Source organism: Stegostoma tigrinum, chromosome 11, assembly GCF_030684315.1.
Source record: "Stegostoma tigrinum isolate sSteTig4 chromosome 11, sSteTig4.hap1, whole genome shotgun sequence".
In the NCBI taxonomy this organism is placed as follows: Eukaryota; Metazoa; Chordata; class Chondrichthyes; order Orectolobiformes; family Stegostomatidae; genus Stegostoma; species Stegostoma tigrinum.
Genome location: NC_081364.1, coordinates 11,072,079 through 11,099,676, shown reverse-complemented (window position 1 = coordinate 11,099,676; position 27,598 = coordinate 11,072,079). Strand labels below are relative to the sequence as shown.

Below are 27,598 nucleotides of genomic sequence, written 5' to 3'. Positions count from 1 at the left end.
CTTACCATTAGGTGTATAAGTCATGCCCTGGTTTGCCTTCCCAAAATGTTTGTGCTGATTGGAATATGTAGATTGTTGATGAAGAGAAAGCTTTGACCAAAAAAATGTAAATATGTGTGCTACCAGTTTGAGTGGTTTCATCATAAAATTGTGGGATTCTATCAGTGCACAAAGTGTCATCAGATTGTGTCAAAAAATGCAGAATATCTAGCTCACTGGATGGAGAGGGAAATGAGTTATTTTGGAGAGGAATGATTTTGAAAACAAAATTATCAAATGCCATCCAGAGTGGGAGCTTTATGATAATTCTAGAGCCAAGGTGACTCCAATAAATTCAATGAACATTGTAAAAGACCGAAAGAACTGCAGAAACAATCAGGGACAAAAAACAGAAGATGCCGGAAAAACTCAGCAGGTCCGGCAGCATCTGAAGAAAAAAAACCAGAGTTAACGTTTCAGGTCTGGCAACCCTTCCTCAGAACGGTTTATCAGGAACGGACACGAAACGTCAACTTTGGTTTTTTTTCCATCACAGATGCTGCTGGACCTGCTGAGCTTTTCCAGAAACTTCTGTTTCTGTTCGATGAACATTATGTCAGATTATGGAATGATGAATTTGACAATATTTGAAACATTTTTGCGGTTCAAGTTATCTGCGTAGAATGAATTCTTTCCATGAAACATGTCACATTGATTTAATCTGTGTTACTTTTTCTTTATTTCCACATTTTAAAATCATGACATCCTACATAAACACCGCCAGTAGCAGTTTGTTATTCAGCACACAAGACAACTCCCACTTTTGAAGAATTTCTTGAAGCCGCGAAGTTTGATTTATATTCCACGATCTAGGGCACTCCTCAACAAATTGTTACTGCATCACCATGAATGATATTTTGGAGTTCAGTGGGTGTTGCTATTCAGTAAATACGGCAGCACCTGCAATATAGAAACATGGAAAATGGAAGCAGAAGTAGGCCATTCAGCCCCTTTGGGCCTATTCTGCTGTTCAATATGATCATCACTGATCATGCACCTCAGGACCCTGTTCCTGCTTTCTCCCCAGATACTTGATCCCTTTAGGCTTAAGAGCTAGTTCTGTGTTGAAATCATTCAATGTGGCAGAGAACACCAACCGCTTACCAATCCCCGGGGAAGAGAGTTCTCCTCATACCAGGCATGACTAGCCTAACCCATATCCTTACCCTGGTTCTGGTTCTGAACTTTGTGGTCATCAGGAATATCCTTCCTGTATTTACCCTCTCTAGTCCTCTTCAAAATCTATTGGTTTCCATGAGAACTCACTCATTCCTCTCAGCCCCAGTGAAAATAGTCCAAACCAATCTGTTGCCTTCACTTTGCCAGTTCTGCCATTTCGGGAATCAATCTGGTCAACCTTCATTTCACTCCCTCCACTGCTAGAACATCCACCCTCAGGTAAGGAGATCAAGACTGTCTCACTACTCTAAGTATAGTGTCACCGAGGCCCTGTACAATTACTGGTCATCATCCCTCCAGGTTTACTTGAATCCTCTCATAATGAAGGTCAACTTAGATTGTTCACTGCTGGCTGAGCTGCATGCTCTCTATGTTGTGGCTGTTCAGGACATTGGGTAGACCATTTTTGGAATACTGCATTCAATTAACTCCCTGCTACAGGAAAGATGTTGTGAAACTTGAAAGGGTTCAGAAAAGATTTACAAGGATGTTGCCAGGGTCAGAGAGTTTGACCTATGATGGAAGGCTGAATAGGCTGGGCCTATTTTCCCTGTAGCGTCAGAGGCTGGGGGTGACCTTACAGAGGCTTATAAAATAAAAGGACGCATGGATAGGGTGAATAGTCAAGGTTTTTTTCCACAGACTATGGGAGTCCAAGACTAGAGGGCATAGGTTTAAGGTGAGAGGTGAAAGATTTAAAAGGGACCTAAGGGGCAACTTATTCACACAGAGGGTGGTGGGTATGTGGAATAAGCTGCCAAAGGAAGTGGTGGAAGCTGGCACAATTGAAACATTTAAAAGGCATCTGGATGGGCACATGAATAGGAAGGGTATAGAGGGATATGGATCAAATATTGACAAATGGAACTAGATAGTTTAGAATACCTGGTCAGCTTGGACGAGTTGGACCAAAGGGTCTGTTTTCTGTGCCATACAGCTCTATGACTGTATGATTGGTGCACAAGGACAATCATGTTTCTTGCACCTACCCCTTTCCCCATCTATATTCCCATTCTGATAATAACTGGCCTTCCGGTTTGTGCTCCCAAAGTGGATCACCTCTCATTTATTCACATCGCACTTCATGTGTCATGCAATTGCCCACTAACTAAACTTTCTTCAAATTCACTCATGGAATGGGATATAGGCATCCTAGCTAGGCCAGCATTTACAGCCCATCCCTCATTGCCCATAGGACAGCTAAGATTTAACCAAATTGCTGTGGGTCTGGAGTCACGTAGTCATCATGTTGTTGCTTCAATGTTTGGAGCAATATGGGCGAAGCACAGGCAGCTGGGACTAGTTCAGTTTGAGATTATAGTCAGCACAGACTGGTGGGATCGAAGGGTCTGTTTCCATGCTGCATGACTCTATGACTCTATAAACATGACTCTAAATGCAAATAATAGTGAGAAACAAGACAGAGATGCATTTCAAAAACCTTTTAAAGATTTTTCATGAGATAAAATATGAATTGAGTGGTAGTTTTTCACAAATGAAATGTAAATATGAGTTTTACAAGTCTAACAGTCATTTATTTGGGGTGAAAGCCTGTTATAACATGGAGAGCGGTGTTCGCAGTATCATACTGTGTTATAACTAAATCATGGATGGGTGATCCCAGGCAGAACCTTATACAGATGGCCAATGGGGTGTCAGGCCATACCCAAGTGGGGAGTAAGGGTCAGTGAAGTGTCAGTCTGGATAAAGAATGGTATCCAGTCAGACCTAGGTCAGGGTAGGGATTGGAAACGAGGGTGATGGAGGGTGGTGTAAAACTAGTGTCAGGACTAAGGCTGAGGAGGGGATTGGGGTCAGTTTGGGGACGAGGTGGCTGTAGAGTCAGGCTGGTCGAGTGTTCCTCATTCCACATGGGATCTCGCACCCTAGGCAGGTTCACAGCATTTTAGCGGCAGTACCATCAATATGGGTTTGACCAATCAAACCAGTCAAACCAGCTGCCTGGCTCTATAATGAGCTGCATATAGCTGTGGAGGCACAGCCTGTAGATTGAACATATTTGGCTGCATTTTCCATCTGATTGAGAGGTGAACGTGCAGTCATAGAGTTATACAGTCAAAGAGATTTACAGCACAGAAACAACTCGTCCATGCTGACCAGTTATCCTAAATCAATCTAGTCCCATACGCCAGCATTTGGCCCATATCCCTCTAAACCTTGCCTATTCATGTATCTATCCAGATGCCTTTCAAATGTTACAATTGTAGCTACATCCATCACTTCCTCTAGTAGCTCATTCCATACACGCACCACCCTCTGTGTGAAAAAGAATTGTGCAAACTCCCACCAACACTTCCCTTGCGATTCTCTCATTTTTACTCAGACCACCCAGAAAACAATTAATAAAACCGATCATAACCCATCCCAGCCTTCTGGCGGATTTCTCAGTGCAGTTTGCAGCGTGGAATCTGGCCACTCGGCCCATTTGCTCTCTACTAGCACTCGCACAAACCTCCTCTCGCGTTGAATGATCCATTTATTTCCTTTTCTCTTGTATTTCTCTGGCATTGCCTAAATTGCCTCAGTCACCCTTTCTGGCCATCTTCTGCATCTGAACCACTCTCTGTGCGAAAATATTCCTCTCAAATTCTTCCTTGCATTTACTCATGACAAATTAGTTTCTCCTTCTTCAAACTTTCAACCCTTCAGTCCCCATGGTGATGATTTCAATGGATTCTTGATGGGAAACAGATACTGATCAAAGTCAGTTTGGGGTTCTAATCCACTGTGGATGGTTTGCATTTATACAGATTGTACTGGGCAAAGTCAGACATATGTCTCTCCTGTTCTTTTGAAATGAAACTCAATGGCTTCATAAGGGTGTGGATGTTACATCCCAGGACACATCCCAACTGCCCCTCCCATTGCCAAAGGTAAGATTCTGAAGCTAAGGGATTCAGCTGCCAGATCTTCCAGGAAACCCACGCTAGATTTGCGATTCAGCTATCAAATGTCTTATCATAATCTGCAGGATAAACAGAAAGGCCCATCTTCAGATTTTCACAGACCATTAATTCCATGATAATTCATACCTTACTGCTTGCTAATAATCAACCCCTTGTCATGCTTCATTGCGAAAGTGAACCGAGAAAATTGAGGTCAATTTACAATTTAAGAATCAAGTGACAGAAAATGAAGCTTAAGAAAATCGCTTTCTCGTTTAGCTAAGTTGATCCTTGCTCACGCTTGTTGAAATGAACAACGGCAATCCAAGGAGTTGAATAAATCTGCCAGTTATACAGAGATAAGCTGGCAGGATGACATTGAATTTCCATTTATATTTCTGTTCGCAAAAGAGAACAAAACCAGTAGGGAATTCAGTACAATCGTCATTATCTGTAAACAGTCTAGAATGTAGAACTCATGACAATGGGAAATAGCTGTGCTCTTGTGCAGTGCTGTTCAGAGGTACCTCCCCAGAGGAGCTCAGCTGTCGTGGGGCATCATGCTCTTTGTCTCTGCCAATCTCATACAACCACTCTCGCTCACCTGTAACGTCCATCATCTAACTGAGCCGTCTTTCTCAGCTTGTCCTCTGAAAGAGATCTGTTGCTTTTCAGCTCTGATCAAATGGCCGAAATACCAACAATAGAAGCAGAAGGTGCTGGAGAAACTCAGCAGGTCTGGCTGCATCTGCTGGAAGAAAGCAGTTTTAAGTTCAGTGACAATTCTGACGAACAGTCACTGGACTTAAAATATTAACATTACTGTCTTGCCACGAACACGGCCATATTTGCTGGGCATGCCCAGAAATTCCTGTTTATTTTGTTTCATATCTTCAGCTTTTTGTTTGATTTTAGTGAAATGTCAATTGTTGCTTTATCCAAATTCTTTCCGCTCTTGTAATTTTCAAGCACCTGTTCTTTCTGCCTTTCATTTTCTGCAAAGGAAGTTTTTAACAGATATCTTCATATTCATGCTTCAATGGTGTCCATTTTCTTCCACAGATCTTTATGTACTCTCTACGATTCTGAGGCATACAGGTATGTAGCATCATAAAGTCTTTTGCTCATTGCAAATCTAAATAGTTGTGGCAAGTTTGTTTACAAGAAATTATGTCAGTGCATGAGAGAGAAAGGGAATCACGACCTCATTGTGGACTCCCCAGCTTTGAGGTGATTCCAGAGTGGGCTTCCAGCATCAAGAGCCTTGAGACGATGCCTGGCATGGTCTGGGGGTGAAACCTGGCATGGTCTCGGGGTGAGGACTGGCACGGTCTGGGTATGACGCCCGGCACAGTTTGGGAATGCGGCCTGGTACTGTCTGGGGGTGAGGCCTGGTGCAGTCTGGGGTTGAGGCCTGGCATGGTCTGGAGGTGAGGCCTGGAGCAATCTGGGGGTGAAGCCTGGCATGAACTGGGTTGGAAGGACTATTATTCTTATGGCTTAGGAAGGGTGGACGCTGGGAAGTTGTTTCCGTTAGGCATGGACACTAGGACATGTGGGCACAGCCTTAGAATTAGAGGGGGTAAATTTAAAACGGAAATGAGACGACATTTCTTCAGCCAGAGAATGGTGGGCTTGTGGAATTCATTGCCACGGAGCACAGTGGAGGCCGGGACGTTAGATGCCTTCAAGGCAGAGATCGACAAATTCTTGATCTCACAAGGAATCAAGGGCTACGGAGAGAGTGCAGGGAAGTAGAGTTGAAATGCCCATCAGCCATGATTTAAATGGTGGAGTGAATTTGATGGGCCGAATGGCCTTACTTCCACTCCTATGTATTATGGTCTTATGAACACAGCAGGCCAAGCAGTATCAGAGGAGCAGGAAAGCTGACGTTTTGGGTTTGGACCCTTCTAAGGAGCAACCTTTTCAAGCAGAGGTTATAACTGAGCGGCCAGAGAAAGTGGTCAAGGCTGGTACAATTACAGCCTTAAAATCCATCCGGATGGGTATATGAATAGAAAGGGTTTAGAGGGATATAGGCCAAATGGAACTATGTTACTTTAGGATATCTGTTCAGTAAGGACAAGTTGGACCGAAGAGCCTGTTTCTGTGCTGTATACCTCAATGACGTTGATTCTTCAATGCGTTGGTGGAGCACACCTTCAGAAATTGAATTACGGCCTCCCTGCAATGTGTATGTTATTCCCTTACAGGTGCCCCTTGAGTTTGGACTCTGAATACGTCCCACATAAATAAGCTGCGTTCTTTGCGTAGGCCACTGCATTGCTTATTCCACACTTCTGTCGATCCATAAGTTCACTCTTTCCTCCTCCATCCAACCATTATCATGCTTGCAGAGACCTTTCTGCTGGGGACCTGATGTTCGGGATGGTTTTATGTCTTTTGCTAAAGTTTAATTTTGTTCTGTTATACATGCTGACCAGTGCCTCTGCAAGTATGCGGGTAAGCAAGGTGCAATAAATAAATAAGAAATTTATAAATGCCTATTGATAGGTTAGGCGAATGGATCAAAATTTGGCAGATGAAGTTTGCCATGGATAATTGTGAGGTTATCCATTTTGTTTGGAGAAATAGAAAGTCAAATTATGAACCATATGGAGAGACATATCCGAGTGTTTCAGTACAGAGGGATCTGGTTGTTCTTGTGCAAGAATTATTAAAGCCAGGGAGGGTCCCAAAGGACTGGAAAATAGCTAACATGACACCCTTGTTATAAAGAGAGTAAGGCAAAAGATGGAAAATTACAGGTTGATTAGCATAACCTCTGTCATGGGTAAGATTTTAGAGTCCACTGTGAAGGATGAGATTTCTGAATATTTAGAAGTGCATAGTAAAATAGGGCAAAGTCAGCATGGTTTCATCAAGGGGAGGTCAATGCCTGGCAAATCTGTTAGAATTCTTTGAGGAAGTAACGAGCAGGGTAGGCCAAGGAGAGTCAATGGATGTTACCTACTTGGACTTCAAGAAGGCCTTTGATAAGGTGCCCCACAGGAGGCTGCTGAGTCAGATAAGGGTCCATTGTGTTAGAGGTAAGGTGCTAGCATGGATAGAAGATTGGCTGTCTGGCAGAAAGCAGAGGATGGGGATAAAGGGGTCTTTCTCAGGATGGTAGCCAGTGACTAATAATGTTCCACAAGGGTCAGTATTGGGACCACAACTTTTCACTTTATACATTAATGATCTAGATAAAGGAACTAAGGGCGTTCTGGCTAAGTTTGCAGATGATACAAAGATAACTAGAGAGACAGGTAGTATTGAGGACGGTGAGAGGCTGCAGAAGGATTTGGACAGGTTAGGAGAGTGGGCAAAGTGGCAGGTGGTGTACAACATGGGAAAGTGGCAGGTCATGCACTTTGGTAAGGAGAATAAAAGCATGGATTATTGTCTAAAGGGGCGGAAAATTCAGAAGTCTAAAGTGCAAAGAGACTTGAGAGTTCTAGTTCAGGATTCTCTCGAGGTAAACTTGCAGGTTGAGTCAGTAGTTAGGAAGGCAAATGCAGAGAGAAGTGAGAACTTGATTTGAAAAGCATGGATGTGCTTCTGAAGCCCTATAAGGCTCTGGTCAGGCCACAATTGGAGTACTGCATACAGTTTTGGGCCCCACATCTCAGGAAAGATGTACTGGCCTGGAGCAGGTTCAGAGGAGGTTCACAGGAATATTCTCAGGAATGAAAAGCTTAGCTTATGAGGAATGTTTGAGGACTCTTGGTCTATACTCAACAGAGTATAGAAGGATGAGGTGTAGATCTAATTGAAACTTACAGAATACTGAATGGGCCGGATAGAGCAGATGTTGAGAAGATGCTTTGATTGGTAGGACAGACTAGGACCTGAGGGCACAGCCTTAGAGTAAAGGGAAGACCGTAAATAAGGAGAAACTTCTTCAGCCAGAGAGTGGTAAATCTATGGAATTCACTGCCACAGAAGGCTCTGGAGGCCGGGTCATTGAATATATTTAGGACGGAGATAGATATGTTCTTGATTGTCAAGGGGATCAAGGGTCACGGGGAGAAAGTGAGAGAATGGGGTTGAAAAACTTATCAGCCACAATTGAATGGTGGAGCAGACTCGATGGGCTAATTTATCCTCCTATTTCTTATGGATTTATGCTCGTATGGAATCATAGAAAACTAGTAACCAAGTACAGTGGATAGTAAGGCAGGCAAATAGAATTTTGACATTTAATGACAAAGGAATAGGATGTAAAAGTAGGGAAGAGTTGTTGCAACTATACAAGGCATTAGTGCAATCACAGCTGGAGTGTTGCAAACAATTTTCATCCCCTTACTTGAGGATGGATGTGGTTGCTTCAGAGGAAGTTCGAGGGAGATTCACAAGATTGATTCCAGAGATGAGGGAATTGTCTTATGAGGAGAGATTGAGCAGTTTAGGCCTCCAGTCTCTGGTGTTTAGAAGAATGAGAGGTGATCAAATTGAGATATGCAAGATGCTAAAAGGGACAGACAAAAAGATATCGAGAGGATATTTTCTCTTGTGAGGAAATCCAGAACAAAAAGGTCAAAGTTTTAAGACAAGAGGTGATGGATTTAAAAGAGGTGAGGAGAAATTATTTCACCAAAGGAATTTGCAAACCCAGAGCATAGCAGATGCTGGAACATCGAGTAAATTTAAGGAGGAGAATGATTTTTGACTCATAATGTGTTGTAGGGTAATGGAGAGCAGGCAGGAAAGTGGGGTTCAGGCCAGGTTGAGATCAGCCATGATTGTACTGAATGGTAGAACATTGAAGAGCTGAATTGGTCTTTATGTTCTTAAGTTGTGATGCTCTTCTCACATCCTATGACCGTTACAGCATCTCTGTCAAACCTTTCTTTTCAAAATTCAGCTGATGGGCCATTCCAAATTCATGGACATTTCATCCATATTGCAATGTGAAAGAATGTTTATGTTGCCGGTTTCTGATGATGAATTGCTGGTAGGTGGTCATTTTGGGCATGAAGGTCTTTTGCTGGTCTTTGAGAAACCTTGATCATTTGCTCCACATCAGACTGTCTTATTTCTTAAAGTAGCCACACCAGCTGTTACTCTGAGCTCTTTGCTGGACTCAGGGCTTTCATGTTCTGAGGAAGGGTCAGCGGACCCGCAACAGTTAACTCCGTTTTTTTCCTTCACAGATGCTGCCAGACCTGCTGAACTTATCCAGCAACTTCTGTTTCTGTACAGGGTTTGCATGACCCACTTAGGTTTTGTATCTTTTTCATTCCTGATGACATTGGAACCACTGAGGGCTCTTGAAGAACCCATTCCAATAGTTGACTCTCAAAATCAGGCTAGTGGCTGGTCCTTGTTGTCACAGTATATTTGGTCTAAGACTTCTTCCATATAGCTCCTCATACTTTTTCTTCCATTTGGCACCAGTATTTATCCTAATACCAAATTCCTTTACTGTGGCACAGTTAATTGATGGTTTAGCAAATATTATGCCTTTTGGATTGAAACCAGTTCATACTTCATTCTTTTTGCTGTTTGTTCCTCACCAATATCTGCAGCATGTCTTAAACTCCCATGTATTGTTACAAAACGGCCTGTACCATTTGCTTGACTTCATGTGGTGACTTATAAGGTGAGTAAAATATCCAACGTCTGAGGTGAAAATTTCAGGCTGGCTACCTTTGTAAGTGCCGTATTTCTTAGTAGACAAGACTGAATATAGACCCACACATGAATGTTGGTTTCAGAAGGTGGTTTTTTTTTAATGTAAGGGGTCAAGTTAGACAGCATGAGCATCTCTGGTTTGGCTATTTGGTCTTGAGAAGATGTAAGCCACGACCTTGAAGTGGGAAAGGACAACCAAATTCTCTGATGGGTTTTTAAACAACAGCCCAGTCACACTTCATGTTCACTGTGACCGAGTGTAGGCCATAATGAGACTTGAGCCCATGAATGGTCTGTAAATTATTGGTACGGTAGCTTTGCATGACCCGTCCCCTTCCTTGGGAGCCAGGCCAACCTGCTACTTTGGTTAAACTGCAGCCTCTCAAATAGGTTGCTAATTTGAACTTTGGAGTGTATAGAACAAGGATGGGAATGGACTGCAGATGATATGTTGGAATGGGCCAACTTTATTTTGGAATCAGTCTTTCGCTGCTTATACTGAAGAAACATATGTGTGACTCACGCAGTTGTCAATAGCCTACTCAAATCTCTGATTGAAGGACTGTAGAGCAGTGGAAGCTTTGATCCTGCAGAATTAATTGATATGTAGGCAGGGCTAGCTCAGGTCACCAGAAACCGAGCTGCAGGAGAAGGAGCAAAAAGCCTTCTGGATTCATGTGCTAGGGGGTCAGACTCAAGCACATTTCTCACACAGAAAGAGTTCAAAAGTCCTTTTCGCCTTCAAGTTGCTTTCCCATCTGCAGACACAAGTAACAATTCCTCATGAGAAGGCCTAAAAGAGTGAGGGGAAGCCCCTTTCTGCTGAAAGTGATGCATCATCCTACAGAGGGAAGGAATTGGGACAGAACTAATTTCTGCCCTGCTTCTGGCTTGTGTCCATAGCTTCTCAAATTTTATTGCAGGGAAGGAATGTCTAGAGTAGGGGTGGGCAGAGACGATCATATCCCTATCCCTACTTTACTTTAGAATGAGATCCATATGCTTCCCAAAGACACAAGTAAAGGTTCATTGTGCCAATTCCTTTACATTAATTCAACTTTATTTCATGATTTACAAACATAATGTTCAGTTGAAATAATAATTCACTTAAGCGCAATTATTTGATTTATTATTATCACACGCACATAGTTACAGGGAAAAGTTTTGTTTTGTGTGCAGTACAAGCAGATTGAACCACTCGGGTAATAAAACAGTGAGGAATGCAATGTTACGGCTGCACAGAGAGTGAGATCAACATTAAATTTTAAATTTGAGGGGTCCATTCAGAAGCTTATTAACAGCAGGGAAGAAGTGGTTCTCGAATCTTTTGGTATATATGGCATTTTCTGCCTGATGGAAGAAGCTGGTAGAGAGTATAACCTGGGCGAGATGGGTCTTTGATTATGGTGGCTGCCTTTCCAAGGCAGTGAGAAATGTAGTTATCGACAGAAAGAGTGATCAGTGCACAGGTAGGCGGTGGAATTTTCCACATAACCATTTGGGGGGCTGTGGTAGTGTCTAGACCAAAATGGCCTCCTGCCCCGCAGTAGTCGTGACCTTGAGGAGGAGAAGGCATATCAAGGCCAACAATCAAAGGCTGGAAGTTTACAATCAACCTGCAGGCCTACGAGATGTTGGGAGCACAGCAGATGCCTGGAGATTTTCTCTCTGGGAAAAGGGGTGGCTTGGTCAGGAAAGGACATGTTCCAGAATCACTTTGAGGCCTGATCGCCTATCTGGTTATAGAACGTAGAACATAGAACAGTACAGCACAGTACAGGCCCTTTGGCCCACAATGTTGTGCCGAACTTTTACCCTAAACCTAAGGTCTATCTAACCTCCACCCCTACCTTATACTATCATCCATATGCCTATCTAATAGCTGCTTAAATGCCCCTAAAGAGGCCAACTCCACTACCCTCTCCGACAATGCATTCCACACTCCTACCACTCTCTAAGTAAAGAACCTACCTCTGATGTCTCCCAAATATCTATCTCCCTTCACTTTAAAATTATGTCCCCTCGTAATAGCTACCTCCACCCCAACAAGAAGTCTCTGGCTATCCACTCTATCTATACCTCTGATCATTTTGTACACCTCTATCAAGGTTATAGGCCAGATGGAGGGGCCATTTCCCTTTCAGTGTTGGGGAGGAAGCGGGAAGCATTTTTCTTTTAAATATTCCAAAAACTGAAAGTAGAGGGAGAGTGGAGATGGCCTGTTTCTCCTTTACTTGTAGCAGTGGGCCTAGTGTCTCCTTGGAAGCTGGAAGGCCTGTTGTTGACGCCAGCTTTGAGGAACCCACCCACTGCCTTTAATTTGGTGCCATGTGTGCCTGGTAACTGTCCAAGCTGGGCTCAGTCTCTATCAGGTGACTTCTATCAATGAGCTTTCCTTTGACCTTGATTTCCAGGTGATCTAAAGCAAAATCTTGCACGCAAAGTCTGAAGTGCCAAACACTATTGAATATAAAATATGGGTTATACGCCATAGAGCAAATGTTTCCTTTTGGTTCAATCTACACAGGTTCAGGGAATCATTGACTGGCCACAGGACAATCGGAGGCCATTCAGCTGCTAAGTCTGTGCTGGGTCTCCAGAGTCACTGAGGGTAGAGAAACGGTGGAATTCTTTACAGTAGAGGGCCGTCTCAGCTGAGTCACTTGGCATACTCATGGCCAAGAAATACAAATTTTTAATCAGTCAGGGAATTAAGGGATTTGGGGAAAAGGTAGTGAAATGGCATCAGGAGTGCCAATGCTGGCCACATGCTTCCCTCTAAGCGAGTGAGGGGATTTACTTCAGGGGATGAATCTTGGTGACCTAACTATGGAAATGTCCTGGCATGGGTACAAGGCAATGTTGGCACAAGTTCAGGACCCACGACAAAGTTCGGGTAGGTGAGGCAGCATGAACAAGCATATAGATCACTGATAAGGCTGCATTGGCATAGGCCTCCATTCGAACCAGGTGACCATTTCACCAGACATTTATTTTGCTTGGCTCTGATTTAGTTGTACCTAAGCAATTTATCGCTTCAAAACCACATACAAGATTTTCCAAGGTGTGCACTCTCCTGGCATTTGAGTTCAGTTACTCAAGTCAAGGCCAGTAGGACTCCTTAACTGTCTGGAGTCCATATACCAGCTGCAACTGCAATGGCTCAGATCCTGAACAACTTGTTAGCCAGAGCTAATAGGAACTGCAGATGCTGGAGACTCTGAGACAACAAGGTGTAGAGCTGGATGAACACAGCAGGCCAAGCAGCATCAGAAGAGCAAGGAAGCTGACGTTTCAGGCCTAGACCCTTGGCTAAGTGACCCTTGGGTCTAGGTCCGAAACATCAGCTTTTCTGCTCCTCTGATGCTGCTCAGCCTGCTGTGTTCATCTAGATCTACACCTTGTTATCTCAAACGTTTTAGGCACTTGACTTTGTTTTGGAGCTTTGTTCTGGGTTGACCTGGGGTGCCTCTGCTCAGGATATTCTCTGTGTGAGGCTCTGATTACCTACCTCAATTGGTGCTCCCCAGGCTCAGTCAGGCAGGTGAGGGTGCCAATTTCCATCAAGACACCCTATAGCCCACATGCTCCAGTTGCCACATTTCCTAATGACAAAGCCACTTGTGCTGCCTGTTTGAAGTCCAGCTGGGCTTCAACTAGTAGGCACTTTTGCACGGTTTTGTCATTAGTCCTGTATACCAAAGAAACAGTCTTTCAGCATCTCATTCAGAATGAACCCAAAATCAGAAACAGAAGCAGAAATCGCAGTAAAGGCTCAGCAGGTCAGGCAGCATCTGCGGAGATAAATCAAAGTTAATGTTTCAGGCCAAGTGACCTCACCTCTGAACTCGACCCAAAAATGTTCACTCTGATTTCTCTCCACACAGATGCTGCCAGACCTGCTGAGCTTTTCCAACAATTTCTGGTTTTAGAACATAGAACAGTACAGTACAGCACAGAACAGGCCCTTCAGCGCACAATGTTGTGCCGACCATTGATCCTCATGTATGCAACCTCAAATTTCTGTGACCATATGCATGTCCAGCAGTCTCTTAAATGACCCCAATGACCTTGCTTCCACAATTGCTGCTGGCAACGCATTCCATGCTCTCTCAACTCTCTGTGTAAAGAACCCGCCTCTGACATCCCCTCTATACTTTCCTCCAACCAGCTTAAAACTATGACCCCTCGTGCTAGCCATTTCTGCCCTGGGAAATAGTCTCTGGCTATCAACTCTATCTATGCCTCTCATTACCTTGTATACCTCAATTAGGTACCCTCTCCTCCTCCTTTTCTCCAATGAAAAGAGACCGAGCTCAGTCAACCTCTCTTCATAAGATAAGCCCTCCAGTCCAGGCAGCATCCTGGTAAACCTCCTCTGAACCCTTTCCAAAGCATCCACATCTTTCCTATAATAGGGCGACCAGAACTGGACGCAGTATTCCAAGTGCGGTCTAACCAAAGTTTTATAGAGCTGCAACAAGATCTCACGACTCTTAAACTCAATCGCCCTGTTTGAGTGCGAGCAGCAGCGGAGGTAAGATGGACCCGGAAGACAGCAGCTAAGGTAAAGCAGTTTATTTTTAAAATTACTTACCGGTAGCGGGCAGCGGTGTTTTTCTCTTTCAGAGAAGGAGCAGGAGCAGCGGAGGAAGTGACGAGGACCAGAAGGGCAGCCGGGAAGGAAAGCAGTGACCATATATATCAGCAAGGCGGCTAAACCCGAGACTCTACAACTGTAGGGTCTCCCACCCGCCCTCCTCCTCTAACCTAGTTAATAAGGTAAGGTTCATTCTAAACTTTCTCTATTGAATATAAGTTTGTTATTAATTTGTTATTATTACTTGAAGTAAGCTTTCTACTTTAGTACTGAGTGAGTGTTCAGATAAGTGGGGTATGGATGCTAGTGCCTGCTCCTCCTGCAGAATGTGGCAGTTGGGAGACATGGCACACGTCTCCGCTGGCTACATCTGCGGGAAGTGCATCCAACTACAGCTCCTTGAAAACCGTGTTAGGGAAATGGAGCTGGAGCTGGGTGAACTACGGATCATTCGGGAGGCAGAGGGGGTAATTGAGAGGAGTTACCGGGAGTTGGTCACTCCTAAGGCTCAGGACAAGGATAGATGGGTTACAGTTAGGGGGAGGAAAGGGGACAGACAGACAGTGCATCCCACCCAGACCTATCCCCTTATAACCCATCTACTCTCCACATCCCATCACTGTGGGCAATTTAGCATGGCCAAACCACCTAGCCTGCACATCTTTGGACTGTGGGAGGACACCGGAGCACCCAGAGGAAACCCACACAGACACAGGGAGAATGAGCAAACTCTGCACAGACAGTCGCCCGAGGGTGGAATCAAACCCGGGTCCCTGGCTCTGTGAGGCATCAGTGCTCACCACTGAGCCACTGTGCTGCCCCAGAGATGAGCTGAGAAGATTGTTGGGATCTCCATTCCCCGAAATAGGTGTTCTCCCTACAACTGTTCAGTCAGCTCAGCCACACTGACATCGAGAGATACAGCAAATTGCAGCTGTATCCTGTCACTACCTCAACAGCATTGACTCTATAAATTCCAGCCCAGCCCAACAGTGACCCTTATTTAATGAGCTCAGTTAAACTCAGGCCTGTCAGAACAGGGCAGTAAAAAGCGAAGCACAACTTGGGAATGAAACAACAGTCTAGATAATAACAAGTGTAATTACTTCTTTTGTAGCGCAGTAAATTATTTAGTGAACGGACTGAGAGACAAGTCACACAGCAAGCTTGGACAGCTGCTGGTGATAGATTGAGGATGGTTATTCCATGATCAGATTAACCCATCCATTTATTTCCAATTATGTACATGCTGACTGTGCATGGGATATTACTGAATGGCCTGAGGTCAGGGCACGACCCAAAATCCACTTCTACTTTCAACAAATAATCCTCCTATTTTTTTCCCCTAAGTTTTTGGGCAGGCTTATTCCTCTGAGGTGATCAATACATACTTTTGCTGGATTCATTACAAATGAAGCACATGGAAATTAACTTAAATTAACTGAAGTCAAATTAAGTAAAATGTTGGAAGCTTGACCATTGGCAGTGTAGTGTTATGATATGCAGGGCCTTGTGTTTTGTTCCCTTCCTTTATACTTCACATTCTCCCTTTGTGCCTCTTAGAAATAAATTTTACTTGGATTCAATACAGCTGAAGGCTACAACACTATCTTTATTTTGAAATAGCAACACTCTTGACAGAGAGTTGAATCTCTCTCTCTCTCTCTCATGCCATCTGGGTGGTGCCTTTGCTGAGCAGAGTAACTTTGCAACTATAACTGTGTTTCAACCTAGCTCAGTCAAAGAGCCTCTTCTCATGGGGTTGAGGGTGGACCATGGGTTTGTAGTTAGCCTGTCTTCTTTTACTTCACCTCATGCGGGATTGAAATTTTCATCCATGCCTTTTGTCCCTCTGTTCCATTGTCTTCTAGAGTCGTAGAGTCATACAGCGTGGAAACAGACCCTTCGATCCAACTCATCCATGCTGACCAGGTTTCCTAAATTGAACTAGTTCCATTTGCCTACATTTGGCCCATACCCCTCTAAACCTTCCCTATTCATGTACCTGTCCAAATGTCTTTTAAATGTTGTAATTGTACTTCTTCTGGCAGTTCATTCCACATAGGAAAATCCTCTATATGAAAATGTTGTCCCTTAGGTCCCTTTAAAGTCTTTCTCCATCTCACCTTAGACCCAGAGGCATGGGCAAATGAAATGGAAACAAGAACTTAAAGCCTACTATAATAATTGGGGAATTTAAATTCAATGAATGCAATAAATCTCAGATAATCCCCACTCAATCCTGTCTACAAAGCAGGATACATTTTTACACCATTGATTTATTCTTAATCATCAGCAATGGTAGGGATTTTTTCAAAATCAAACTGCTCAGACACATTATGACCCACATCTGGAGTAGATGGGACTTGAACCCATGTCTCCCGGTCTAGAGGTAGAGCCACTACACTGTATCACAAGGGGCATTGGCATCAAGAACACCTACTTAACAATATTCTGCTCACTGATGTGCAGTTTACGTTCCACCATACCAACGCACTTCCTTACTTTATTACAATCTTGGTCTGAACATGGACAAAAGAGTTGAACTGCAGAAGTGAGGTGAGGGCTATTATGTTACTGCTTTAAGAGTGGAGTATACTCAAGGGCCTGGTAATCATCACATGGCCAGCAGTATGTTAAACTAAAAATGTGCCCAGAAATTGCTCTGTAAGTGCCAGTTGTTGATTTGTCTGTTGGGAAAACCGTTTAACATTTCCAGGTAAACTGAGCCTATGCTACTTGCCAGTCCGGTATGAGAATGGGAATTCATCATTTAGGAGCACAGTACAAGAGTAGAACATGATGATCAATGGGGACCTTTCCTAAAAAATGATGGCACAAGTTTGAAAATCACAGGAATTGCCATCAGTTTACGATCCCAGACAGTGCTGTTTCACCATCAAGAGAAGATTAAGAGTAAGCTGGACAATATGAAACCTAATGGCATTATACATTGTGTATGACTACACAGAGACTGGTGCAGTTCTATCACTTGCCTGCTAAAGAAAGATGACAGAGTGCCTGGACCTGAGATAACTCAACCTTTCTCTGGAGGGATGCTCCCGCAAAATTCTAGCATTAAAGGGATTGATTCTCAAATTCACAGGAGCACTGAATTCTTCTTCAAACCGGTTACCAAGCCCAGGTACTGGTTGGTTGGCTTGGCAAAGTTATCTCAAGAAATCACAATCTTTGAGAGCACCACTGAGAAGATATTGCTTCCAGAGACTACCTTTGAGTCTATTTATCAGTCAGGATCTCTTCCAGGAACATATGGACATACAGAAAATGTAGCTGGATGTGTGCGTTTGTTGCTGATATTGGCAAAAGCAAACACACCAAGACTAGAATCTACATTCAGGGATGGTGATACCTTGTCATAAGGGGCTGATTGTCAGCAGAAAGAAGTGCCAGTTCAGATCAACAACTTTGCTATGAACTATTCTGGTTGTGCACTGTGTCCCAATCCAGGCAGACTGAGGATGTATGACTTGCGCTGGCTCCCAGGACAAAGCAGACCTGCCAGACATGCACTAGACTTCCTAGTACCATGCATAATGATGGTGCTTTGCTGGAAAAGTTTGTTACAAGACATCATGACGTCTTTAGGTGAACTATCAACGTGTTCAAATCGATTAAATCCGCCTTGCAGTACTGTCTAGACTCAAATCAAAACAAAATGTCCAATCATTTCAGTCAGCTTGCTGATTCACAAGGCTGTTGTTAAAGGAAAGGGGATAGGGATGGAAGGGGAGTGCGTGGATGGAGATCTGAGTGGCTCAGAGCTGGAAAACCCATAAACCGACAGCTCCTCAGCTCAGAGTCTAGTACCCACACTTTATATCTGTAAGTATCTCTCCAAAAAGCTGAGTACATTGGTAATGTCCCTGCTGTGGGCCAGGAGGCCTGGGGTCAAGTCCCAGCTGCTCCAGATCTGACTATACCACACCTGAACAGACTGATTAAAAGTAACTATAAATCAGGCTCACTATGCAGTGCATTCCCGAGGCCATGCTACATTGGTTGGAAGTGTTATCTTTCATGTGGAACATAGAACATAGAAAATTACAGCACAGTACAGGCCCTTCGGCCCTCGATGTTGTGCCGATCTGTCATACCAATCTCAAGCCCATCTAACCTACACTATTCCATGTACGTCCATATGCTTGTCCAATGATGACTTAAATGTACCTAAAGTTGGCGAATCTACTACCGTTGCAGGCAAAGCGTACAATTCCCTTACTACTCTCTGAGTAAAGAAACTGCCTCTGACATCTGTCCTATATCTTTCACCCCTCAATTTAAAGCTATGCCCCCTTGTGCTCGCCCTCACCATCCTAGGAAAAAGGCTCTCCCTATCCACCCTATCTAACCCTCTGATTATTTTATGTTTCAATTAAGTCACCTCTCAACCTTCTTCTCACTAATGAAAACAGCCTCAAGTCCCTCAGCCTTTCCTCATAAGACCTTCCCTCCATACCAGGCAACATCCTAGTAAATCTCCTCTGCACCCTTTCCAAAGCTTCCACATCCTTCTTATAATGCGGTGACCAGAACTGTACACAATACTCCAAGTGCGTCTGCACCAGAGTTTTGTACAGCTTCACCATAACCTCTTGGTTCCGGAACTCGATCCCTCTATTAATAAAAGCTAAAACACTGTATGCCATCTCTGTTGTGGCTGTCAAAGGCACTACTTAAAGGAGGTCAAAGGACTTATAGTGTCACAGGCCCTTCTTGTCCATGCTGCCCAGCTTTCACTATTAAACCAGCCCCATTTGCTTGCCAGTCCCATATGGTCCATATCCCTCCATACCTATTCCATCCATGCGTCTGTACAAATGTTTCTCAGATGACAAAGTTTTACTCGCCCCCAACACTTCATCTGGCAGCCTGTTCCAGGCACTCACCATCCTCTATGTGAAAGAAATTAACCCTCTGAACCCTTTTGTGTCTCTCCCCTCCCACCTTAAGCCTATGCCTTCTAGTTTTAGACTCCCCTACCCTGGGGGAAACGAATCCCTGATCTCTTAGCTCAAAATCGCATGAGAATTCTGGACATTATCACACTCTTGGTTTTGGCAGCTTGTGGAGTACAAGTGGGCAGCTGGGTTTCCTGCACTACAACAGTGACCACACTTCAAAAGGGGCATTTTGCGGCTGTAAGGTGCATTATCTTTTTCCCCTCTGTGTTCTTGCATGGGATATGGCCTTTTTTTTTAGCAAGACTGGCATTTGTTGCCTGGCCCTAGCCACCCTTGAACCAAGTGCATTCCTGGGCCAGTTAGAGGACAGGTAATAATCAACCTCATTAGGCTACTAGCCCAGGGACTTTACCACTACACCACTGTCACCCTTATCCTGAAATCCCAAGAGGTGCTCTATAAATTTTACTCTTTCCATGCACACTAATTCCCATTTAAACATCAGCTTGCAAGAACATTTTCAAGATTGGGTTCTGTGGGCTAGGAATGTTTTTTCCTGGTTATATTGTTACCCAGTCAGTGCTAAATAAATGCCAGAGAACGGGATTGCAGAGCAGTCTCTAGCAGAAAGGAAATGAGACTGTCAGGCTTCAGAAGACAGCAGATCATCTCACCAGTAATGTTAAACTTGTGAATCCCCTCAACAGCACACCACCTCAAGAAAAAGGGTTAACCTTTTCACATTCCCTCCTAGAGAGAACGCTCCCGCAACATTTTGCTTTACACTTCATCAGTCAGCTGATTCCGGAAGGGGAGTTGTATAAGGCTATGAACTGATAACCAGCACCTGCATCCCCCACAGCACAGCCCCATCAGATATCAATTCTATCAACCGTGTTAAATAGCCTTTCTTGATCAGCATGTGATTTTTAAGGAAATATCCGACGCAGCGCATCGACCATTCCACCTTTCTGCTTCTCCTGTTCCTTTCTCCTTCGGTTTTGGGTATAAAGTTTTGTGAAGTACAGAATGAATAGCTGAGTTCTCCCTGTTGTGAGGTCCCATAACACTGTTCCCCTGTGGCGAGATCTCTAACAAAGAATGAGACAACCTCAACATATCAGCTTGTAATACTGCCTGACCTGATTCCTACCAGCCATCCTGCTGTGTTCATCCAGCCTCACATTTTATTATCCCACACTTTCCTTCTGGTTATTAACATTCTCAAGTTAAAACTAAGTTTAAGAGAAACACTCTCAGTACATGGATCATACATTGTTCGAGCGAGATTAAACTCCTGATCAGCACAGAATTCAGAATCCAACCTATAATATCCATTTTTAGTTCATTATATACTCATGGGATGTGAGTGTCACCACCAGGCCAGCACTTTTATTGCCTGTCCCTCGTAAATGTCCTTGAACCGCTGCAGTCTTTGTGCTATAGATAAACCCACAATGCTATTAAGGAGGGAACGCCAAGATTTTGACCCAGTGAAGGAAGGATGATATATTTCCAAGACGGGATAATGAGTAGTTTGGAAGGGAGCATACAAATAGTACTGTTCCCAAGTATCTGCTGCCCTTGTTCTTCCAGCTGTAAGTGGTCGTGGGTTTGGAAGGTGTTGTCTGAAGAGCCTTGGTGAATTTCTGCATTGCGCTTTGCTGATGGTACACATTGCTGCTACCGAGCATCAGTAGGTGGAGGGAGTTGATCCCTGTAGATGTGGTGCCAATCAGGTAGATTGCTATATGGTGTCAATCTTCTTAAGTGTTGTTGGAGCTTCACTAACCAGGCAACAGGGGAGTATCTCATCACACTCCTAACCTGCACCTGGTAGATGGTTAAGAGACTGTGGGGAGTCAAGAAATGAATTACTTGCTGCAGCGTTCCGAGCCTCTCACCTGTTCTTGGAGCCAACGTGTTTGCATGGTGCGTCCAGTTCACTTCCTTCTCATTGGTTAGCCTCCAGGAATTCAGAAGTGACCAGTACCATCTAATAGGACAAAGGCAGCAGCTACTTGGGAGCATCATCATCTGCCAGTTCCCCTCTGAGCCACTCAGCATCTTGACTTGGAAATACATCACGAAATGCACTGCCAAATTCAAGGAGATGGCTCACCACCAGTTCCTCAAGGGACTGGCATTAAATTGGGGCGCAATCAGTAACGTCCACGTCCAGTGAGTGAATAAACAAAAGAGAGGGCAAAAGAAGTCTCATCCCTTCTTTGAAAAAGTGCCAGTTTTTTTTTTAATGCTAGAGACTAGCATTGCACGGAAAACCCTCCAACATAGCAGCATATTTGCAATGAAATGTCACCTTGGATTATACACTCAAATCTCTAATAGTCCTGAGCCCAAACTCTCCTTACTCAGCTGCCAGAGTGCTAAAACCAACAAATAATTTGCAAAAGGAAAATGCTGCAAGCACTTATTCATGAAGACAGGTCAGGATTGGTTTGACTTTGTCAAAATGAAGAGAATTACTGCTGATCCCTGATATCAGAGGAAAAGGTTGTGAGAAATAGCTATAAAAGTTATGTCTTAGTAACTAAATCTTTCTAAGAAGGCATCGCAGGGAGAAGATCTATAGAGATGTTTTAATGGGTGAAATAATGTACTTAAACGTTGGCAGGAGTTGGAGTGAGTGGATTGTAAAGAACAATTCCATTTGACAATGACTGTCAGCGGGAATAAATGATTAGGAATGTAGTTTGAAGCCAAGAACTGCTCAGAGCTGGAAAATAGCTGGTATTTTGGAAGAGTGAAAGCAAATGAGTTGAAAGGTCTTCATCATTGAAATGTAACATTCGCTCTTTAAAGTCTAAGAACAGTTTTGCTGAAAGCAGAACAATCTCCAACCACAAAAACCAGGCCCAAAAACAGGAAATTAGAAATCACTGAAATAAGTATTGCCTGATGTGCCATCAGAATGTTGTTAAAATGATATGTTTCGGATCATCCAATTCATTTCCATTGAAAACATCACATCTTGCAGATCACATTTGGTTCCCACTATTGAATTAACCTTTGACTATCGCCTTTTTATCTCTGGAGATTACGACTGTGATAATCTTCTGAACTGGATTGCTCTGCCTCAATAAAATATCATAAGAACGAATGAATGGATTAGAATGAATGAATTAGATTTACTGTCATAGGGCCATAAGACTGAAGAGTAGAAGTAGGCTATTCAGCCCATTGAGTCTGCTCTGCCATTCGATGAGCTTGTGGCTGATCTGATAACCCTCAAGTCCACTTTCCTGCCTTTTTTCTTTAACCATTGTGATTAACCCTTACTGATTAAAAATCCGTCTGTTTTGGGAAGGTGCTGTGAGCCATTGATATGGTGAGCAGTGTGGCTGTTGGCACATAGATAACAGATGAGACATCTTGTACTTTTACAATGAGCAAGTGTAACCCCTCCTATCCAACCAGATTCTTTCGATTGGCCCACATTACCAGCTGGAACAAATCCCCTGGCAAGGTGCTGGAATGGGTCGAGAGCGTTTCTTCGAAATTACTTTTGCCATCCAAGGATTTTTTAGAGGCTCCTTCCATCAGTGGATGGTGGATGCTTGTCTGCAATATGGCACGTCAGGGACACCAGGTTTGGTGGTGTACAGAATCTGTCGGACTGACTTTAGCCCATCACAGTGACTGCGCATCAGGCTGTGCACTGAATCCTCGCAGTGCTACTGTCTTCCCCATCACTACGTTATTAGAATTAACCCAGCAGTGCAAAGCTCCTTCACAAATATAAACAGGAAAATGTTCCTGATGCTGGAAATTGAAACACCTTTCTTTCTTTTTCTTCCTCCTCTCTTTATCATTCCTCTTTTTTCTCACCTTTGTTTCTTTGCTTCTTTTATCTTTTTCTTCCTTCCCTTTCTTTTCTCATTTTGTTTCTGTCTCTTACTTTCTCTGTATTGCTTTAATTGTCCTCTCTCTCTCCTCTCCTCCAAGAAAAGAAAGAAACTCTATATGTTCTTTTTTACGTTTCTTTGTCCCCTTCTGTCCCTCTTCCTTTGTTATTTTCTTCATTCTTTTCTTCCTCTCTTTTCTCTTTTTCTTTCTCTGTATTTCTTGCATTCTGTCTCTCTGTTTCTTCCTATCATTTCTGTCCTTCTTTTTGCCGTTTGTCTCCTTTCTGGCCCTTCTTATTCCTTTCTATCTTTCTTCCTTTCACGCTCTCTATTTTCATTCTTTCTTTATGTTTAAGAACTTAAGATTATAGGGCACAGGAAGAGAAATGGACCTTTCCAGCCTGCTCCCTCTAAGACAATAAATCCATAATTAAGTAAGCTGGTGTAAACTGTACATAGTATGCCATGTGTGCCCTCACCAAGTCTGTACATAACTGTGGTTAGACATTAAGTAGCTTTGTTGGGCTTTAATGCAGCGCTGCTCTAAACATGACACGGATTTGACTAGAAAAAGAGATTTAGAGTTGCTTGATTTCTTAAATTAATCTTCAGATGAGGTCACCTGAAGACTAATACATCATCAAAGGTACATTATGCATGGTTGTCTATTCGGCTCCTACACATTTTTGCTATTAAGCCACAAATGTTTACCATGACTTTCCAGTGATATCATTCATCTTTGTTGACATTATATTGTTGAGCTTCGAAAATCTGATATTGGAAGTCCCAAATGCATTAGTGAAAAAAAAGAGAAAGCAACATCTTGAAACTGCTGCCAAAGGAAAATGAAATTGGATATGCCTCAAACTAGGCAACCAAATGTTGAAAATTTCATTTGAAATGATGTAATTAATTTGAAACATAGGCAGTTAAGGTCAGCTGGATGGGGCCGCACTCATCAGGTGCTGCTCTCACCTCATTATAGCCAGAGAATCACTGGCAATGATTTCTCTTCCTGCCCACTGCTATCCCCCAAGCCTTGGAATCGTCCGAATGCTTTTCGGAAGGGTCACTGGATGCAAAATGTTAACTCTGATTTTCTTCTTCACAGATGCTGCCATACCTACAGAGCTTTTCCAGCAACTGCTGTTTTCGTTTGTGATTTACAGCATTCGCAGTTCTTTCAGTTTTTCTTTTCCACAATGTCGCTTAACAGCGTCACTTGACACACGCACACTGCTAACATTTAGTTTGTAAACCATTTATTGGTGAGTGTAGGAGTCGGGAAGTCATGTGTGGCTGTACAAGACATTGCTTGGGCCACTTGCAATACAGCATTCAGTTCTGATCTCCCAGCTATTGGAAAGATGTTATGAAACTTGAAAGGGTTCAGAAAAGATTTAAAAGGATGTTGCCAGGGTTGGAGGGTTTGAGGTCGAGGGAGAGGCTGGGACTATTTTCCCTGGAACGTCAGAGGCTGAGGAAGTTTATAGAAGTTTATTGCTTACAGAAGTTCATAAAACAGTGAGGGGCACAGACAGGGTAAATAGCCAACACTTTTTCCCCAGAGTAGGAAGTCCACAACTAGAGGGCATAAGTTTAAGGTGAGAGGGGAAATATTTAAAAGCGATGTAAAGGGCAACTTTGTCACTCAGAGAGGGGTGCATGTGTAGAATGAGCTGCCAGAGGAGGTGGTGGATATTTGTGCAATTATAATATTTAAAAGGCACCTGGGTGGGTATATGAATAGGATGTGTTTAGAGGGATAGGGACCAAATGCTGGCAAATGGGAACAGATTAGTTTAGGATATCTGATCAGCACAGACAAGTTGGGCCAAGGCATCTGTTTCCATGCTGTACAGCTCTATGACTCTATGACTTCTCTAATGTGGCTACTTTCACTCACTCACTCACATATCTAGTACTGAATATGAAAAAGCTTCCTCCAACTCAACATTGGAAAAAGGGAAAGCCATTTTCTTCAGTCCTTACTATAGAATACATATGCACGAACCTATGGATGTACAGATGAGGTGGATAAGTAGGCCATTCAGTCCCTTGAACTTGCTCTGCCACTCAATAAGATCATGCTTGACCTGTTAGTGTTTTGAATTGCACCTTCCATCCACTTTACATTCCATTGCCAAACAAGAATCAATCTACCTTTGTCTTAAAAAGACAATGTTCAATGGCCCTTCATCCACCCAATTTTGAAGCAAGGAGTTCTAAGGAATTTTATTCCAAGGAATAAAAAGTCATCTCTCCTAACACCGCAACTCCTAATTTTAAAGCCCTTCCTTGGCCCAGACTCACCCGCAAGACTAAACATGATTTCCATGCTCATCTTGTCAAGAATGTTCCAGATCTTCTCAACTTTATTCAAGTTACTGCTTTCCCTTCTAAACCTAAGTGGAAACAAGCCCCAAGAGTCCAACCTTTCCTCATGAAGCTGTCCATTCCTTCTGCTTTTGAATTGCCTCCAAAACATTTACATTCTTTTTCAAATAAGGAGACAAAAGCTGCAGGCAGTATATGAGATACCTAAAGTCTTATATAACTGAGGCATTACATCCTTACCTTTTATCTTTAACTTCTCTGATACTGAAAGATACATTGCATTAGCCTGCTTAATTATTTGCTTTAGCTGCATGCTAAAGATTTGCAACTCATGCATTAGAATATCTAAATCTCCCTGCACTTTTGGAATTCTGCAATGATTTCCATTTAAGTGACACTATTTTTTATTCTTTCTGCCGAAGATAATAACTCCACATTTTCCCAGATTATATTCCATTTGCAATTCTTTTCCAATGCATTCAATCTATCTATATCGATCTGCATCCTCCTTTCATGCTTTTCACATCACACTTTCCTCCTGCCTTGGTGTCAAATGCAAATTAAAACACTATCCCATTTCATCCATCATCTAAATCATTGATGAAAATTGTAAAATGCTGAGACTCCAGCACAGACCCATGTTGTACTCCACTTTTCACATGTTATCAATCAGAGAAGCACCGTTTTAAGATTCAAGCCATTGCCTTCAATTTCTGAAGAAGAGTCATTATTGGCTCGAAAAGTTAACTCTGCTTCTCTCTCCACAAATGCTGCCAGACCTGCCTGGCTTCTTCAACATTCTCCATATTTGTTTCAGATTTCCAGCATCAGCGGCGCTGCTTGTATATCTTCCTCAATTGCTCATGCCCATGCATTGTCCATGTCTCTTCCTGAGGGCCCCAACTCCGCCACACTGTAGTATTTACACCCAGTGAAGTGCCCACCACTGGGTTGCTTCAGGGTCCAAATCCTTTACTTAACAGTTTTGTTTTAATCTCATTCTTGATTTGCAGTGTTGCTTAATACACAATTGAATGGGTGGCTGGGTTAAATTCGAGGGCTGTCTTGTGAACCTGGAGTCACATGTAGGCCAGACCAGGTAAGAAAGCACATTCTTGTCTCGAGAGACATTTGCGAACTGAAAGGGAATTATGCTAATGCCAAGCCAGCATTTATTGCCCATCATCAATTGACCTGGAGAAGATGGTGGTGAGTTGAGATTTGAACTGCTGCAGGTCATGTACAGTAGCATGGTAAGAGAGGGAGCTCCAGGATTTTGACTTAGCAACAGAGAAAAAATTGCGATCGGGTTCCAAGTTGGGATGGTGTTTGGCTTGGAGAACTTAGGAAACAGGAGCAGGAGTAGGCCATGAGCCTGCTCTGCCATTCAATAAGAACATGGCTGATCTTTTCGTGGACTCAAGTCCACTTACCCACCCGCTCACCACAATCCTTAACGCTTTTACAGTTCAAAAATCTATCTATCGTCACCTGAAAAGCATTCAGCACCCTGTAAAGGATGCTGAGAGACTTTGCTGAGCCTCTGGTCGAAGTCAACATGGTCACCATGACCAATCAACAGAGTGAGAAAGTTCTCAGCATCGAGGAACGGTCAGATTCTTATACCTTTCTTTCTGTAACGGAGCAGAGATGGCAGTTAGGGCAGTGTGTGTGCTCCCCCTCCCAGATGTGGGAGATCAGGGGGGGCAACGAACGGCCTAGTGGCATTATCGCTGGACTGTTAATCCAGAGACCCAGATAACATTCTGGGACCTGGGTACAAATTCTGCCATGGCAGATGGTGGAATTTGAATTCAATAAATAACTGGAATTAAGAATGTAATGATGACCTTGAATCCATTACCAATTGTTGGGAAAAACCTATCTGGTTCACTAATATCCTTTAGGGAAGGAAACTGCCTGCCTTACCTGGTCTGGACTACATGTGACTCCAGACCCACTGCAATGTGATTGACTCTTAACTGTCTTCTTGACAATTAGGGATGGGTCAATAAATGCTGCCTGGTCAGCGATGCTTTCATCTCGCGAATGAGTAAAGAAAAAAAAGTCAGGGAACAGTCTGGTAGGCCTTAAGATCATATCTAT

The 27,598-nt window shown here is 43.3% G+C and overlaps 1 protein-coding gene across 1 annotated transcript in view; it reads right to left on the bottom strand.

The window, feature by feature from the left end:
- Positions 1 to 730: 730 nt before the first annotated feature.
- The window catches only part of sema3bl (sema domain, immunoglobulin domain (Ig), short basic domain, secreted, (semaphorin) 3bl), a 242,182-nt gene continuing 215,314 nt past the window's right edge, over positions 731 to 27,598 (bottom strand). The window contains exon 17 of the mRNA XM_048547685.2: positions 731 to 939. Coding sequence (XP_048403642.2) covers positions 904 to 939 — 36 coding nt within the window. The 3' untranslated portion in view covers positions 731 to 903. The remainder of the gene's footprint in view (positions 940 to 27,598) is intronic.